The 16,814-nt window shown below is 43.3% G+C and overlaps 1 protein-coding gene across 1 annotated transcript in view; it reads right to left on the reverse strand.

Annotated features, from left to right (window-relative positions):
- Positions 1-848: 848 nt before the first annotated feature.
- The window catches only part of HPRT1 (hypoxanthine phosphoribosyltransferase 1), a 39,083-nt gene continuing 23,117 nt past the window's right edge, over positions 849-16,814 (reverse strand). Inside the window, exons 4-9 of the mRNA XM_047716320.1 lie at positions 13,538-13,603; positions 10,084-10,101; positions 7,627-7,709; positions 2,505-2,551; positions 2,012-2,088; positions 849-1,488 (exon numbers count right to left, since the gene is read on the reverse strand). Of these exons, the coding sequence (XP_047572276.1) occupies positions 1,441-1,488; positions 2,012-2,088; positions 2,505-2,551; positions 7,627-7,709; positions 10,084-10,101; positions 13,538-13,603 (339 nt within the window). The 3' untranslated portion in view covers positions 849-1,440. The remainder of the gene's footprint in view (positions 1,489-2,011; positions 2,089-2,504; positions 2,552-7,626; positions 7,710-10,083; positions 10,102-13,537; positions 13,604-16,814) is intronic.

The raw sequence follows: 16,814 nt of genomic DNA on the forward strand, positions 1-16,814 counted from the left end.
AAATGAGGTAGGTAACAACAGTGAAAAGGCTGGATAAAACTAGAATGTTCCGGGACCGTAACAAATTATTACACGGTATCACTTCAAGTTCCCCACTTTGCTGCTGGGAATGGCAGCAAACTTTAAGGAATCCATGTGGCTAGGTGGCTCCCGGGCTTGCTGGTTCACAGCCCACCTCGAGCCAAGAGGCCCCTGAGAGTTTGGGTTTAAAACATGTCTTCCAGGGCGCCTGGGTGGCTCAGTGGTTAAAGCCTCTGCCTTCGGCTCAGGTCATGATCTCAGGGTCCTGGGATCGAGCCCCGCATCTGGCTCTCTGCTCGGCAGGGAGCCCGCTCCCCCCACTCCTCTGCCTGCCTCTCTGCCTACTTGTGATATCTGTCAAATAAATAAATAAAATCTTTAAAAAAAAAAAAAAAAACCTGTCTTCCTGCTCCCAAGAAACAAGAGGTTCCGCTGGTGCCGTTCTTCATCTACACAAAGATGAGCCTGCGATCTGAACAATTTCCCAGGATCCCAAGAGGAAGCCCTGTTACTCAAACACAGTGACATGTCATCAAGGCTACTGTGTGTTTGAAACTTACTGTGGGTGCGAAGGTCACTAGCTTCCCCAATGCGTTCTACCATATAATCACCATTCGCTGTGCTCGGTAAAGATTACAATTAAAAGAGCTGCTAAAACTTAACAGACAAGGAAAAAGTAACTGACAGAAAATGACACTAGGTTAATCTGTAGAGAAATGATAGGTATGCGGAGTTTCTTTTAAAGAGACAGCCTTTATTGTAGGGATGTTTACACTGAAGAATTCAAAATGTGGTAACGGGTTTTTGGTTTGTTTGGGTTTTTTTGGAATTTATTTACTGATTTGTATTTAAAAGGAAAAGTTGACACAGATTTCCCCAGAAATCATCTGAACAAGCGGGAGAAAACAATCCTGCTGAAACAGTAAAATAATTCCAAGACATATGGTTTACCCAACAGACAATACTGTAGATGCTGTCGCTGATAGGAAAACTGACTGCTCCTTACTCTTTTAAACACACAGTGGTATATAATTAACAATATTCAATCGCTTCTGTTCTTTCCTGAATATATAAAAATTAAAATACCAATTAAAAAACTAATATATCTTCTCTTTAAATGTTTCTTACAGATACAATTTCAATATTTTCATTCGATAGTGGTGTAGCTTAGGAGATTTTTTTTTTATTCACGAGTCAAACAACACTCCACGCCAAGAGAACGGATAGTCTATAGGCTCGTATTGCAAACAAAGACTTCAGGAATGGAGCAATGGGCATTTCTAAAATACAAAATGGATAAAATTCTGAGAGGATACATGCAATAAAGCTCTATGGAGCAGCTGGCCACAGAACTAGAACATTCTACTGATGATTTCAGTGGGGCTCCAGATGCTTCCGAACTCAACATGAACTCTCATCTCAGGCTTTGTATTTTGCTTTTCCAGTTTCACTAATGACACAAACATGCTACAAGATAAAAATCCAGAGATTCACATTAGAAAAGCGTATCCTGCAATGGAAGGCAAGAACAGCGTTTCGCACGGCTCGGGGGACAGCGCTGCGCTGCAGGGGCTCCGCCGGACGGACAGACAGACAGAGGCTAGCGGGGCCTTCCTCACTGGGTGCGGAAACGCACACGCCCGCCTCCTGCCCACGGGGCAGAAGCAGGTGCTTGAAGGAGAGTGAGTGAAAAGACTTACACCAGTTCATTTATTTCTCACTTACGACCACATCTATCATCTGAAATAATAATGCGACAGTAACTGCAGGTTAAAGCTGTTCGACTGCTGCAGCCAACAGAAGTGTCGCCCCAGCCTGGCCAAGTTCCAGCTCTAAGGACGTCTGCGCTTGACTACAGCTTTATGTGACTAATGGGAACCATCAGTCTGTTCAAATTATGAGGTGCTGGAAAGAGAAAACAATTCCTCTCTTTCATAAAGTTTTATACGGGCTCTGAAAAATGAGAGTGAGAAAAAGAGGCATTACTTACATTCAAATCCCTGAAGTATTCGTTATAGTCAAGGGCATATCCTACAACAAACTTGTCGGGAATTTCAAATCCAACAACTGAAAAGAATCATAAGTCATCATTCAGATACAGAAAACATCATTTTCGATTAAATGCTTATGAATGTGCCTCTCTACAGATTCTAAAATCTTAAGGAAAAAAACAAAATAAATACCTTCTGAAGTTAACTCTCAACCATTCCATATAAAACTTGCTTGGGTTGGGGCGCCTGGGTGGCTCAGTGGGTTAAAGCCTCTGCTTTTGGCTCAGGTCATAATCTCGGGGTCCTGGGATCGAGCTCCACATCGGGCTCTCTGCTTGGTGGGAAGCCTGCTTCCTCCTCTCTCTCTGCCTGTCTCTCTGCCTACTTGTGATCTCTCTCTGTCACTGTGTCAAATAAGTAAATAAAATCTTAAAAAAAAAACTTGCTCCGGTTAAGGATGGTTAAATGATTGACAGAAAGTAATTCACTTACAGTCTGGTTTATAGCCAACACTTCGAGGGGTCCTCTTCACCAGCAAGCTGTTAATTACAAAATGTAACATGTGACATAGGGAGACATGACAGGGCATTACAAAAGGGGACATTCATGCTCTGAGACATGGTCTCTCCTGCACCTAGAATACTTTCTATGTAGAAAGACTACGAAACGGGGAGCGAGCTTGCAGGGACTGGGCAGGACAGCAGTGAGCTCCCGCCACAGCCGAGGCCCTTGCCTGATCCCCACTAGGAACACGACTGGTGATTCTGAGATGGTTCTGGCCCCGACTACTCATGCACCCATCGGAGGGCAGCGGATCAGAAGGATGAATGGATGGGGAGTGTCAACGGGTGGTTTCAGGATCCCTGGAAGGCCAATGCTACAACTGCAAAGGGGTGTGGGAGATGTGAGCGTCACCTTTTGAGACTCTTAACTCGTGGCTTACAAAGATCGTGAGGCTAAAAGTAACTAGCATGTTCGAGGAGCTCGTACTGATTTTTGAGAATGAAAACAGCAGTTGGGATACGCCACCTCTAACATAAGCTCATTTCGTAACCCAAGTGTGTACTGCCTGCTGGAATTTTTCAGCCATCAAGAAAACCTATGGGGGCGCCTGGGTGGCTCAGTGGTTAAAGCCTCTGCCTTCAGCTCAGGTCATGGTCTCAGGGTCCTGGGATCGAGGCCCGCATAGGGCTCCCTGCTTGGCAAGGAGCCTGCTCCCCCACCCCCCTGCCTGCCTCTCTGCCTACTTGTGATCTTTTTCTGTCAAATAAATAAAATCTTAAAACAAACAAACAAAAACATATGAAAATCATTAAAAAAAAGAGAAGCTATCAACAGTGTTTTGATAACCTTTATGTATGTTAAGGGCAGTCCCAATAAAACTTATGATTTTATACCTTCTTAGATAAATATATTTAAAAAGCTGGAAAGGACAGGGGCGCCTGGGTGGCTCAGTCGGTTAGCCTCTGCCTTCCGCTCAGCTCATGATCCTGGGGTCCTGGGATCGAGCCCCTCCCTTCCCCGAATCGTAGTCATCAGGCTAACTGCTCAGTGGGGAGCCTGTTTCTCCATCTGTACCCCACCGCCCCCCTGCTTGTGCTCGCTCTCTCCACTCTGGTCTCCTCTCAAATAGTTAAGTAAAATCTTCAAAAAAAAAAAAAAAAGCTAGGAAGGACACAAAATGATTTTCAACCTTAGTTACACATCAGACTCACCTGGGAACTTTAACAAAACAAAACTCAGATACCCAGACCACACCCATGACCGATTACATCAGAATTGCTGGGGATGGGGCACAAACGTAGGTTTCTTTTTGTTTTGTTTTGTTTTACAATTTATATAAGTAAATAAACTACAAGGCATACTTCAGAGATCTTGTGGGTGTGGTTTCAGAGCACCACAACAAAGCAAATATCACAGTAAAGGGAGTCAAATGAATGTTTTGGTCTCCAAGGGCATAAAAATTATGTTTATGCTACACTGCAGTCTATTAAATGTGCTACAGCATCAGGTCTAAAAAAGTACGCATCTTAGAGACATTTTATTGCTAAAAGGCTTTCATCTGAGTTTTCAGAATTCATAATCACTGATCACCACAGCAAATATAAAAATGAAAAAGTTTGAAATATTCCAAGAATTATCAAAATGTGACAGAGAGGGGCGTCCGGCTAGCTCAGCTGGTTTAGCGTCAGGCTCCCTGCTCAGTGGAGCCTGCTTCTCCCTCTACCTCTGCTCCTCCCCCTGCTCATGCTCTCCCTCTCTCTCAAATAAAAATGTGACAGGGACATGAAGTGAGCAAATGCTGTTGGACTTGCTCAATGCTGGTTGCCACGAGCCTTCGATCTGTAAAAAAAACACAGTATTTGGGGCACCTGGGTGGCATATATTTGTGGGGGGGAGAAAAAGGTCTAAACTCAGTTACATAAGTACAATCCAAAAAAAAAAAAAAAAAGAGAAGGGACGCCTGGGTGGGTGGCTCAGTCGTTAAGCATCTGCCTTCAGCTCAGGTCATGGTCCCAGGGTCCTGGGATCGAGCCCCGCATCAGGCTCCCTGTTTGGCGGGGAGCCTGCTTCTCCCTCTCCCCCTCTCCCTGCTTAATTTCCCTCTCTCACTATCTCTCTCTCTCTCAAATAAGTAAATAAAATCTTAAAAAAAAACCCACAGTATTTGCCAAGTGCAATAAAGCAAAGGCACAATAAACTGAACTATGCCTATGTTAAGAGTTACTAAGCAGATATAAAGTCCAACATGAACAGCTTATTCAAATTCTTCATTTTGAAATAAATATGTAATTTTTGAAATAATTATAGGTTGCCAGAAATCACAAAAATGCGCAGGAACGTGCCATGTGCCCCTTGCCCAGCCTCCTCCAATACTAAGAGCTCACATTAACTGGCAGATCACCATGACCAAGACACGGGCTCCGGGGAACTGACTTTATCCAGATCCCACCAGTCTCACACGCATGCGTTTGTGTGCGAGTGTGTGTGCTTCTGCACGATTTTATCACACATGAGGATTCAAGTAACCACCACCGCCTCGGGATGACAGGACGTCCCATCACATGAGACTCTCTATTTACAGTCACACATCACGTTCACCTCCCTTACCCCCCGGTAACCACTCATGTGCTCTCCACTTCTGGCATTTTGTCACTTTAAGAAGGTTGCATAAATGGAATCATATAGGAGGCAACCTTTCGAGATTGGCTTTTTTTTTTTTTTAAAGGAGGCTCCACACCTAGCGTGGAGCCCGGCACGGGGCTTGAACCCATGACCCCAAGATCAAGAGTCAGACATTTAACAGATTGAGTCCCCCAGGCACCCCGGACACTGGCTTTGATGAGCACAACTCCATGGAACGCTGCCCTGCGGTCCGTTTCGTCATTCACCCACTGATGGGCACTTTGGTTGATTCCTGTTTGGGCCTATGACAAATGAAGTTGCCACTAGCTTTCGTGTATGATCTCCAGGAGGACCTAAGTTCTCATTTCGCTGGGACAAATTCAAGTGCTGGAGTCGTATGGCAGCTACGTCCTTAGTTTCTCACAAACCCGACAAGCCGTTTGCCAAGGCAGCCATTCCATCTGACGTTCCTACCGATTAATAGTTTTTAAATTTTTAATCGAACTTCTTGGAACACCTGGGTGGCTCAGTCAGTTAGGCAACTGCCTTCTACACCGGTCATGATCCTGGGGGTCCTGGGATCGACTCCCACATTCGACTCCCTACTCCATGGGGAGCCTACCTTTCCCTCTGCTTGCTCTGCCTGCCGCTCCCCATGCTTGGGCTTTCTCTCTCTCTGACAACTGAATAAATAAAATCTTTTAAAAATATTAAAAAATAAGTAAGCAAATTTTGGGGCGCCTGGGTGGCTCAGTGGGTTAAGCCGCTGCCTTCGGCTCAGGTCATGATCTCAGGGTCCTGGGATCGAGTCCCGCATCGGGCTCTCTGCTCAGTGAGAAGCCTGCTTCCCTCTCTCTCTCTCTCTGCCTTCCTCTCCGTCTACTTGTGATCTCTCTCTGTCAAATAAATAAATTAAAAAAAATCTAAAAAAAAAAAAGTAAATTTTAATTGAACTTTTTAAAAATTTTTATTTATTTGACAGAGATCACAAGTAGGCAGAGAGGCAGGCAGAGAGAGGGAGAAGCAGGTTCCCTGCTGAGCAGAGAGCCCGATGCGGGGCTTGATCCCAGGACCTGAGATCATGACCTGAGCCGAAAGCAGAGGTTTTAACCCACTGAGCCACCCAGGTGCCCCTTAATTGAACTTTTTAAGTTAAAATGATTATCTAGTCCTTCTTAAACCTGCACTGAATAAAAAGAACAAGCTTCCAGGCTTACTCTCTATGTATCAAGCACAGGTTACACACACACCATGAACAGATATGTATCTGTGATATTAAAACCGAATGGTGAGGGCGGGATTAAGGAAAAAAGGTTAAGAAAACACTGACTTAGGCCAGCTCCATCACTAAGAAATGAACGACCAAAGCACTCCCTGGGTACTCCACACCTCCAGCAGCACAAAAGCCCTCTCATGAGGCAGTCTACCTCAATTCCGCAGCCTACTCCAGGAAGGAGGACAAAAGACTATCTCGAGGCTACAGAAGTATCCTGTGCCACAGGAGAGACATAAGCAAGTGCAGGCCTGGCTTACAGGAAGCCACTTAGTGCCCCAGAGTGCAACGTGGATAGAGACCCTCTCGTCACACCTGTCCCCAATCCACTGAAAGGGACCTACCCACCCAGGCGCCAGCTATCGGAGAAGCCCGATAGGACAAACTGCTGACAGTTCACAGAAGGCTCAGGCTGATTCAGAGATGCTCAATATGGGATACTTGGACCCTTTAAAAGGGGTTTATCAAAACCAGTTAATCATTTAGGAAAAAAATTAGATTACTATCTGACCCCTACACAAAAATTACAGAGTGGTCAAAGACTTAAAAATAGAAGATGAAATTGCAAAAGCCAAAACACAAACAAACAACAAAAACAATAAACAACCCCCAAAACCACCTCGCCCCACAGTGTGCTGGGCACTGTGCCTCTGGACAATTCCCTATGCCTTGGTGTCCCTATCTGTAAAGTGGGAGCAACAGTGCTCCTTCAGAGTTGTAAGGGATTAAGCTGTAATTATAAGTAAATATAATTAAACTAGAAACAAAGGTAGAGCTAATAAAGCAAACGCCGAACAGCAGAGGCAGGGCCCGGAGGGGAGGCTGGCATACGTCGTCACTCAATTCCAGGAGCTCCGGCTCCTCAGAACCCACCCCCTCCCTACTACCTCCACCTAAACCCAGTGTGGGATCCTTGGTCTCAGTTCGTCAAGCAAGCCCCAGTGTTCTACCAGGCTACCCAAGACAAGGTGACATCATTATTAGCATGCTGAAAAACCAAGTGTTAATAATATTAAGCAAAAATATGACTGCAATGAAGGGCTTCATTAACACATGACGAAATTATTTACAAAGCATATTTACTGAGTCTTATTTGAGATCATATTACTTTTTGAAGATAAACAAGTTGAGAACATTTACTCTTACAAGAAGCAATTAATTACTGAAGCCCGTTTCAAATGAAGAAAATAGCCTGTCAAAATGTTATATACATACCTTGCGACCTTGACCATCTTTGGATTATGCTCCTTGACCAAGGAAAGCAAGGTCTGCATTGTTTTGCCAGTGTCAATTATATCCTTTAAAAGAAAAAGACAAGACATTTATTTATTTATTTGTGTGTGAGAGAGAGAATGAGAGAGAAAGAACATGAGAGACGAGGGTCAGAGGGAGAAAGAGACTCCCCGCCGAGCAGGGAGCCCGATGCGGGACTTGACCCTGGGACTCTAGGATCATGACCTGAGCCGAAGGAAGTCACCCAACCAACTGAGCCACCCAGGTGCCCAAGACAAGACATTTAAAGAGCAAATAAAACTGCATCCTATAAACACGAGACACCGAAGTAGAATGCTATTGTTTTCAGGGTCGCCAACTCTCAGAAGCAGGTGGTTAAAGACGGCACTCTGAGAAACACTGCTCCACACCATCTTGAAAGTCTCCAAATTAATAAGGCTTTACCACATAAAATGACTTTATATTAAAGTGAATCTTAGCTACTTAGTCAAAAGTAGGAGACTATTCAAAATAAATATATCTCTAATTGGAAAAATACTGCTTAAACCATAACCCTAATGTTCTTCAATAAAAACATGATGGATGGTACAAAGCGGTGCTTCACAAAGTGTAGTCTGGGAGCCATCAGAAACATTAGGGCTGAAGAATTGTGAAAAATGCAGAGTTTCGGGCTGCAGTGGCCAGAACTCGGATGGCCCAAGACTCCCGTCACCTCATGCACACACCCAGAATAACCTCCATCCCCAGCGGGAGCACCACCTGGGAAAATGCTGGGACAGTCAGCTGCCATGTGAGAGGGCCACGTGCAAGAACACGAAGTTGGCCTTTAGGAGCTGTGAGCAACCCCTGGCCGGGAGCCAGAAAGAAAACAGGGCCCTTTGTCTTGCAAGCACAAGAACTAAATTCTGCAACACCTTAAGTGCACTTGGAAGAGGACCGAGAGCCCTGGGCGAGACAGGAGCCCCAGCCTTACTTCAGCCCCAGGAGACTGAGCAGAGGACTCTGCTCACCTGGACATGCACTGTTTTCAGTTGTTAAATCTGTGGTCATGTGTTAGGCAGCATCACCCCAGTCAAAACTGATCTGAAGTGGAATTAATGAATCTACATTTAAAAACAAGCAACCAGGGGTGCCTGGGTGGCTCAGTGGGTTAAAGCCTCTGCCTTCAGCTTAGGTCATGATCCCAGGGTCCTGGGATCGAGCCCCACATCAGGCTCTCTGCTCTGCAGGGAGCCTGTTTCCTCCTCTCTCTCTCTCTGCGCCTGCCTCTCTGCCTACTTGTGATCTCTGCCTGTCAAATATATAAATAAATAAAAAATCTTAAAAACAAGCAACCAATGGCACCCGGGTGGCTCCGTCAGTTAGGCGTCCAACTGCTGATCTCAGCTCAGGCCTTGATCTCAGGGTCGAGCATTCAAGTCCCGCGATGGGCTCACGCTGGGCGTGAAGCCTACTTAAAAACAAACCAAAAAATCGCCCAAGCAACTAGTTCCCAGGGATATTCACATACTCGAATCTTTTGAAGACAGCGCCACCTGTTTAGTGTTTGATCCATAAGCTGAAGTTTCTATTAATAAAAATGAATTGGGGGTTACTGGTGCTCTTAAGCCTTAAGACATTTTATATAAAAGAATGAAAACTCATTCTACTGGTGAGAGTATGAAGCACAAAACCACTCTGTCGAGTCATTTTGCAGGAATGGTACAACTGAAAAGGGACCCACTCTTTGATTCGGTCACTGCCTGCATTTAGAGGGGACTCCCAAGTACACACCGACACTGCAACTTTGCATTTTAAGACAACTGCATGTCTCAAGGTGAACAACCTCAGAACTTAATAGGAGTGAAAATAAGGGCGCCTGGGTGGCTCAGTGGGTTAAGCCGCTGCCTTCGGCTCAGGTCATGATCTCAGGGTCCTGGGATCGAGTCCCGCATCGGGCTCTCTGCTCAGCAGGGAGCCTGCTTCCCTCTCTCTCTCTCTCTCTCTGCCTGCCTCTCCGTCTACTTGTGATCTCTCTCTGTCAAATAAATAAATAAAATCTTAAAAAAAAATAGGAGTGAAAATAAGATATAAGAGGATATGCATAGTGCGGCACCACATATGTTCTTAAATCCCCAAATATGTTTTGCATGTGGATACACACATGTAATAGAAGCATAAAAAAACACGCATTGGGATGATGTGTATCAACTTTAAAAGAAAGGAAAAACTTTGAAACCCAAAAGAGAGGGGAAAGAAATATACCAGCATTTTCCCATTATCCAATAAAAACAAATTACTAAGTATTTCTTACAAAAAAACCAATCTTACTCCCTTATAACAACACAAGCCCACAATTAAAACTGATGACGAGGAATTTCTTTCCCTGGATTACCTTTAGGACCGTGAATACTAAGTTAGAAAATCATAAACACTATATTGCAAGTATGTAGAACTTACCTCAACAATCAAGACATTCTAGAAGAAAAAGAAATGAAAATCAGTACAGTCAATCAGTGTTTCCAATTATAACTCACAGCATATCATAACAAACTCATTTTCTGAATTCTTGTTTTTCAGATACTTTCCTATCTCAAAGCCTGATTTAAACAATGGGCCATCTGCTGGGATTTAGAACTCTTTAATGTGAAATTTTCATTGTAGTGGAACTTTTAAAAAAATAAAATTTGATCTATATAGGTTCATTTTTTTTAAAATTCTCACTCCTTTAAACAGAGGTCTAATTTTGGGCAAGACATGAAGTTTCTTTGGGCCTCAGTTTACCATGTGTTAAATAAGGGACGTGAACTAGTATATATCTTCCAACTCTAACATTCAAGAACTATAATTGTACTAGAACTCCAAAATCATGCCTTTAATTCACCATATGGAATCCAATTCAAAACCTATTTTCTCATTAGGCTGAAACTGATCTGTATTTGCTGGGTGTGTTCATATGCCTGGACTCAACTAAAGAAAGGAACCAATGCTTCCTTCCACCATAAACCCTCACCCCAATTTCTACCTCTCAGAATTTTATAGCTGGAAGAGCCCTTACAGAAGAAACCATCTAAGAATCACCACTGAGGTACAGAAGAGTCCTATCTGTTCTCATGCCGGTAGAGGAACGAGGAGGCCCCATTTCAAATACTGGTTATAATCACTGTCACAGGAAGAGTCATGCTATATTGTGACCTGCCGTTCTCCCTTCTTGGTCACATAGCAATTGCATGAAAATCTTCATGTTCTATATATTCTTCTAAGTCAGTGGTTACCATGGTAGGGCACACAAGATCCATAGGGTTACAAGAAAGAAATGTTAGACCTTTTTTTTTAAACCTCACCCTGTTTGAGCTGTAATTTTGCATGTATTTTGCAATATGCATAATATTACCACCATAGTTTGTATTACCATTTGTCCCTTTCCTCCTATGACAACTACTTTGTCTCTTTTCAAGATATTGCAATCTCAATCTTTAGTGGAACTGAATTTAATCAATTAATAGGCCAATAATCATTTCACCACCTGCTATGTGATTCTTTCTCAGCATTTTCTCTAGCCTCGCTAGCACATCGGAAGGGTAACATTCTCCCATCCTAACTGTGGCTCACTGCCGCAGCAATGTGTACCAGGGGATGGAGTTATAGTTTGAAAACAGCACTGAGGGGCGCCTGGGTGGCTCAGTGGGTTAAAGCCTCTGCCTTCGGCTTAGGTCATGATCTCAGGGTCCTGGGATCGAGCCCCGTATCGGGCTCTCTGCTCAACGGGGAGCCTGCTTCCCCCCCTCTCTTTGCCTCCCTCTCTGCCTATTTGTGATCTCTGTCAAATAAATAAATAAAATCTTAAAAAAAGAAAACACTGAATTATGAGACAGAGAAACTGGATTCTAGTCTTGACTCTAATACTAAGTAGCTGCACGATCTTAGGTCATAATCATAGACTTCTAGTAATAGGCGAGAGCTTGTACAAATCAATCACAGTCCAGAGAGGTTAAATATTTATCTAATACAAAACTGTAGTATCTAGAGTATGATCTCAGTATATGGTTTTAAAAATAAAGAATGAGAATTTCTACCACTATGGAGAGCTTATTTCATGTCAAACAGCTATATCCTTACTTCATAAATGAAAAAAAGGATGAGCCTCTGAAGTCAGATGATTTGCCTAAAGTCATAAAACTAGCCAAGTGGTAAAGAAGTATTTTCAGAGTCCCAGGTCCATATTCTCAACCACTAACTGGAAAAAAATTTATTTACATATGTATCTACATAGAGTGTGCCCCCAAAATTGGCTGAAATAGAAAGTCTAAATAACCCACAATCTCACCACCAAGAAATAACTTCACCCAACTTAGACGCCTTGATTTTTTCTACAATAAATGCACTCTACTGTGACTATCAGGAAAAGAAAATTATTTTCAAAAGAGACCTTTTAAGATCACAAAGCCACGTAGTAGGACAGAGCCATTAGGTGGGAAAGGCAAGGTCAAATGGAATCCCAGGAGGCTTTGAAGGCTAGGCCCCTTCCAGCACTAAAAACTGACTATAGGAGTAAGGGCTTTAAATGACTTCTAAATATGGGCAAAGTACGCGGAAAGGGAAGACTCGGTCTGGCAGTGGTACATAGGATGGGCAGGAAGGGGAAAGTCAACAGATGATTATAATTTCTCTTTTGAAGTTTTCAAAAGTGTTGAGGAGGACAAGATTAGTCTGGAAGGACCCCGATACGGGACAAGAGGATCTGACACAAGTGTTGTACGCTGACGTTTTCTACTACATACTCAGTCAAGTAAGCTGTAAACATTTAAAAGCCAGAGAAAGAAAAGAGCTTTGAGGCCAGAAAGACCTGCGTTTAAATTCAAGCTCTACCATTTACTGGCAGCATGGCTTTGGACAAGTCCTTCAAATCTGCTGTCTTAGCTTCCTGATCTGTAAAACAGGGGTAACAGTACCTATGCCTCACGGGCTTGTTGTGAAACTTTTATGAGATTATACCTTTATAACTGGTGGTGTTTCTACATAAAAAACTAACTGGCAGCTGAAAAAAACACAGCAATCTATCATTTGTCACTGGTTACTTGGAAATCATTGCACTGCATCACAAGGATAACACTGAAATATCTTAACATCTCTATTATTTCTGCCAATTGCCTATACTGGAACAATCTTGATGTATTTGGAAAACTCTTTTTGAGATGTCTTAAAATAGTAGTATGTTTAAATTTACTGAGTATTCGAACTACCAGAAAAACTGTTGTAAGAGGCCTACATGCATTATCTCACTTAACGTTCTGAATTCTGTGAGGGGACCGCCATTATGGTCCCCACCTTACAGAGAGGAGACAGAGGGGTTAAATAATTTGCCCAAGGTCACACAGACAAAGTTGTGAGCCAGGCTCTAAATCAAAGCCGCCCGTCGTGGGGTGCCTGGCTGACTCAGTTGGTAGAGCATGCAACTCTTGATTTGGGGTCATGAGTTTGAGCCCCACATTGGGGGTAGAGTTTACCTAAGGAAAAAAAAAAGCTGCCCATCTCTAGAACCCACACTTCCACAACTATCACGTGATACCACACTACATGTTTTGCTGTGTGAGTCTATTTTTATAAAGAAGACTGTCTCCCCACTCCCCACCAAAATATATATACTTCTGAAGAATTCCAAATTAGATCACCACAGAAGAAGACAAGGGTACTTTGTAATACAGACTTGAAGTTTAATGTTGGAGTCTGCTGCCTCTTTGCTGTATGACCTGGAGAAAGACAGCTAACTGAGGTTGATTCCAAGGGTTAAGCAGCCCTTGTTTAAATGCATAAACAACTTGTGAGCTGCCTCTTAGTGATAAAACAGAGTGTTACTAATTGACTCCTGGCATGAAGTCAAGGGAACTCTTTTCTTCCCCTTCAAGACACATACCTTTCCAGTCAAAGTTGAGAGATCATCTCCACCAATGACTTTGATGTCCCCTGTTGACTGGTCATTCTAGTTAAAAAAAATAAAAGATATGTAAGTATCCATGTATATCCTTTGGTGTACACACACACACACACACACACACACACACACATCTCAAATTATCAAATGGGAACTAGAAGATTTAAGAAGTTAGCGATCTAGGGGCGCCTGGGTGGCTCAGCGGGTTAAGCCGCTGCCTTCGGCTCAGGTCATGATCTCAGGGTCCTGGGATCGAGCCCCGCATCGGGCTCTCTGCTCAGCAAAGAACCTGCTTCCTCCTCTCTCTCTGCCTGCCTCTCTGCCTGCTTGTGATCTCTCTCTGTCAAATAAATAAACAAAAAATCTTAAAAAAAAAAAAGTTAGCGATCTAATGTCATCGCATTATGGTATTCTAAATGATACAAACTGTAAGATATGTTTAAAGAAATGAACAACTAGGTAACTTTCAACTAGAGATTAGTAAAAACTTGAAAGTACTAATTGGCCATTACTGATCTGATGCTCCTCAGAGCCCTAAAAATAGGGCACACAACATTTTCCAGTGGGCACTATCGTAAGAGCCACCCATCTTGTGTCACGGTCATTTCTGAACCATGAAGTTAGTAGCCTGACAGATGTCTGGTTCTGGCCCTGGACCATTCCCATGAATCAAGCAGGTTGTAGGTTCTGGTCTGTATCGCACTCAAGCCCAAAAATACTGCCCTCAAAAGTCTGGCCCAGGCCCATGTCATCTTCAGCATAGTCTGGAAAACCAGGTCTGATTAGCAGTCTTTCAAGGCCTACCTCTCAGGCTCCCAGGTTTCTGCTATCACAGAATCCAGGAGAAACCCGCACAGGAATTTCAAAGGGAAAATACTCCATATCCACCGGAGTAGGTGGTGGTGACAATCACAATTTGGAGCCAACATTGTGCAGGCACAGTAACAGACAAAGAGACCAAGGAAGAGAACAGAGCCCGGAAACACACTCAGAAATAGATGAGGATTTAGTATATGATAAAGATGGCATTTGAAGGCAGTAAGGAAAAGATGAATTATTCAACGAAGCAGTTATCCATTTTGGGAAAAAAATAAAGTATGATCCCTACCTCACAGCAGACACAGAAATAAATTCCAGATGGATTAAAATCTAAATGTAAAAAATAAAGCCATAAGCAGACTGGAAGAAAATGCAGAAGTAATATTTTCACATTCTTAGAAAGGGTAAAAACCTAGGCATATCATGAACCCAGACTGAAGGAAAAGATCTGTAACAAATATTCCTTTGTATACTGGGTTCCGAGACTAAGACGCCAATAGGAAAATGAAAAATGAACGCAAGTAGGCAATTCACGGAAAAGAAGGCCAGAACATGGAAATGATATCGATCTGAGAAGCAAACACCAAAACCATGTGGTTCACCCATTCACCCCGGCGAAACTTAAGCCTGATGATGTATGTTGACAAAAAAGTGAGGGGAAACAAGCACTCTTGGTGAGAGAATAATTGGTACAACCTCTTTTTTTTAAAGATTTTATTTATTTAACTGAGAGAGAAAGAGAGAGACCATGAGAGAGGGAACACAAGCAGGGGGAGTGGGAGAGGGAGAAGCAGGCCTCCCGCCGAGCAGGGAGCCTGATGCGGGGCTCGATGGGGGGCTGGATCTCAGGACCCCAGGATCATGACCCGAGCCAAAGGCAGACGCCTAACGACTGAGCCACCTAGGCACCCCAAACTGGTACAACCTCTTTTGAAAATGGCATACCAATAAGCTATTAAAATCGTAAGCATGTGTGCCATTCGCCCAGCGATCCCACTTCCAGGAACCAATGCTATAAAAACTCACAAATATGCGAAGGCACATACAAGGAGGTTCACTGTGTCAACTAGTTATAAAAAAGGAAAACGGGGGACAAGCAACAAGTCTATTAACGGAACCTATTTTAAGTCTGGTTCGCCTGCACAAGGCAATATACCACACAGCTATTAAAAAGAATCTGAAAGCTTTACACACGGACATGGGCGACAGGAATTAAAAACACCAATTAGCAGAGTAATGTGTTGCCTAAGAAACCACTCTTGCTCAGGATTTTAAATAGCTTTATACCATCAATTACCTCTGAGTGCTGAAAATGGGGATTACAGGGCTTTTTACTTTTCTGTATTTCCATTCTCGTCATACGCTTCGATATACATGTCCATTTTTTATGGAGTGTCATCTTTGAAAAACACAATCGGGCCCAAACTATTCAGTGTTGCAACCTAAACAGATCTAAGTGTGACTTCTGATATGAAAAAAAATCTAGCATGTTACTCCTCATCTTAAGGAAATTACAGATACCCTTTATTCTAACTAACTTAAAATCCAGGGTTTCAAACACAGGGACGTGATTAATAGCAAAAACAAAAACAATAACAAAAACAAAACCAACAAAAAAAACCCCAAACCCAAATACAAAACCTGGAGCTTTTCCATGATCGCGAGTCATAGTAAATGACATACACTGTGTATCAAAGTATATAGTGACATCTTCTGTAGAAGTTTGGTATTACAGTCCAATTCCCAATGACCTTTTTTTTTTTTTTTAAAGAGAAAGAACTAAAAAGTATGGAATCACAGAAAAAGCCCTGTGATCCAGAGACTATGGTGACAGGGTAAGAAAAAAGAACTTCAAGCATGCAAGCCTGCCGCTCCACTAGCATCCAGATCTCTATACTCCTGTTTGCCTCTAAGGTTTTTAGCTTAAATCTCTTCTGAGGCCTTTTTTTTTAAATGATTTTACTTATTTATTTATTAGAGAGAGAGAGAGAGCACAGCAAGGGGAAAAGCAGAGGGAGAAGCAGGCTCCCCACTGAGCAGGGAGTCTGACCTGACACAGGGCTCCATCCCAGGACCTTGGGATCATGACCTGAGGGAAAGGCAGGCACTTAACTGCTAACCGACTTAGCCACCCAGGTGTCCCCAGGCGTCCATCTTCTGAGGCTTCCTTCCATGCAGACCAGTGGAGGCTAATAAAGAAGATTCGCTGAAGAAGACTGCTACAGCCCACTGTGCTAGAATACAGGTCTAAGTGCCCTTCACCAGAGGACGACCTCCCTCCGTCCCCAGCGCCCCCTCCCTCCTCTCCTGGGTGGGACAAGCTTCCCACTGTCCTGCTTTTTACTGAGTGACTCTTGTGTGCCCCATCTTGAAGGAGACAGTGGGGCTGGCCCAGGAGAGGGGAGAGTTCCTGCCGCCCCCACTGTTCCCCCCTCTTCTC

This window comes from Lutra lutra, chromosome X, assembly GCF_902655055.1.
Source record: "Lutra lutra chromosome X, mLutLut1.2, whole genome shotgun sequence".
NCBI lineage: Eukaryota > Metazoa > Chordata > Mammalia > Carnivora > Mustelidae > Lutra > Lutra lutra.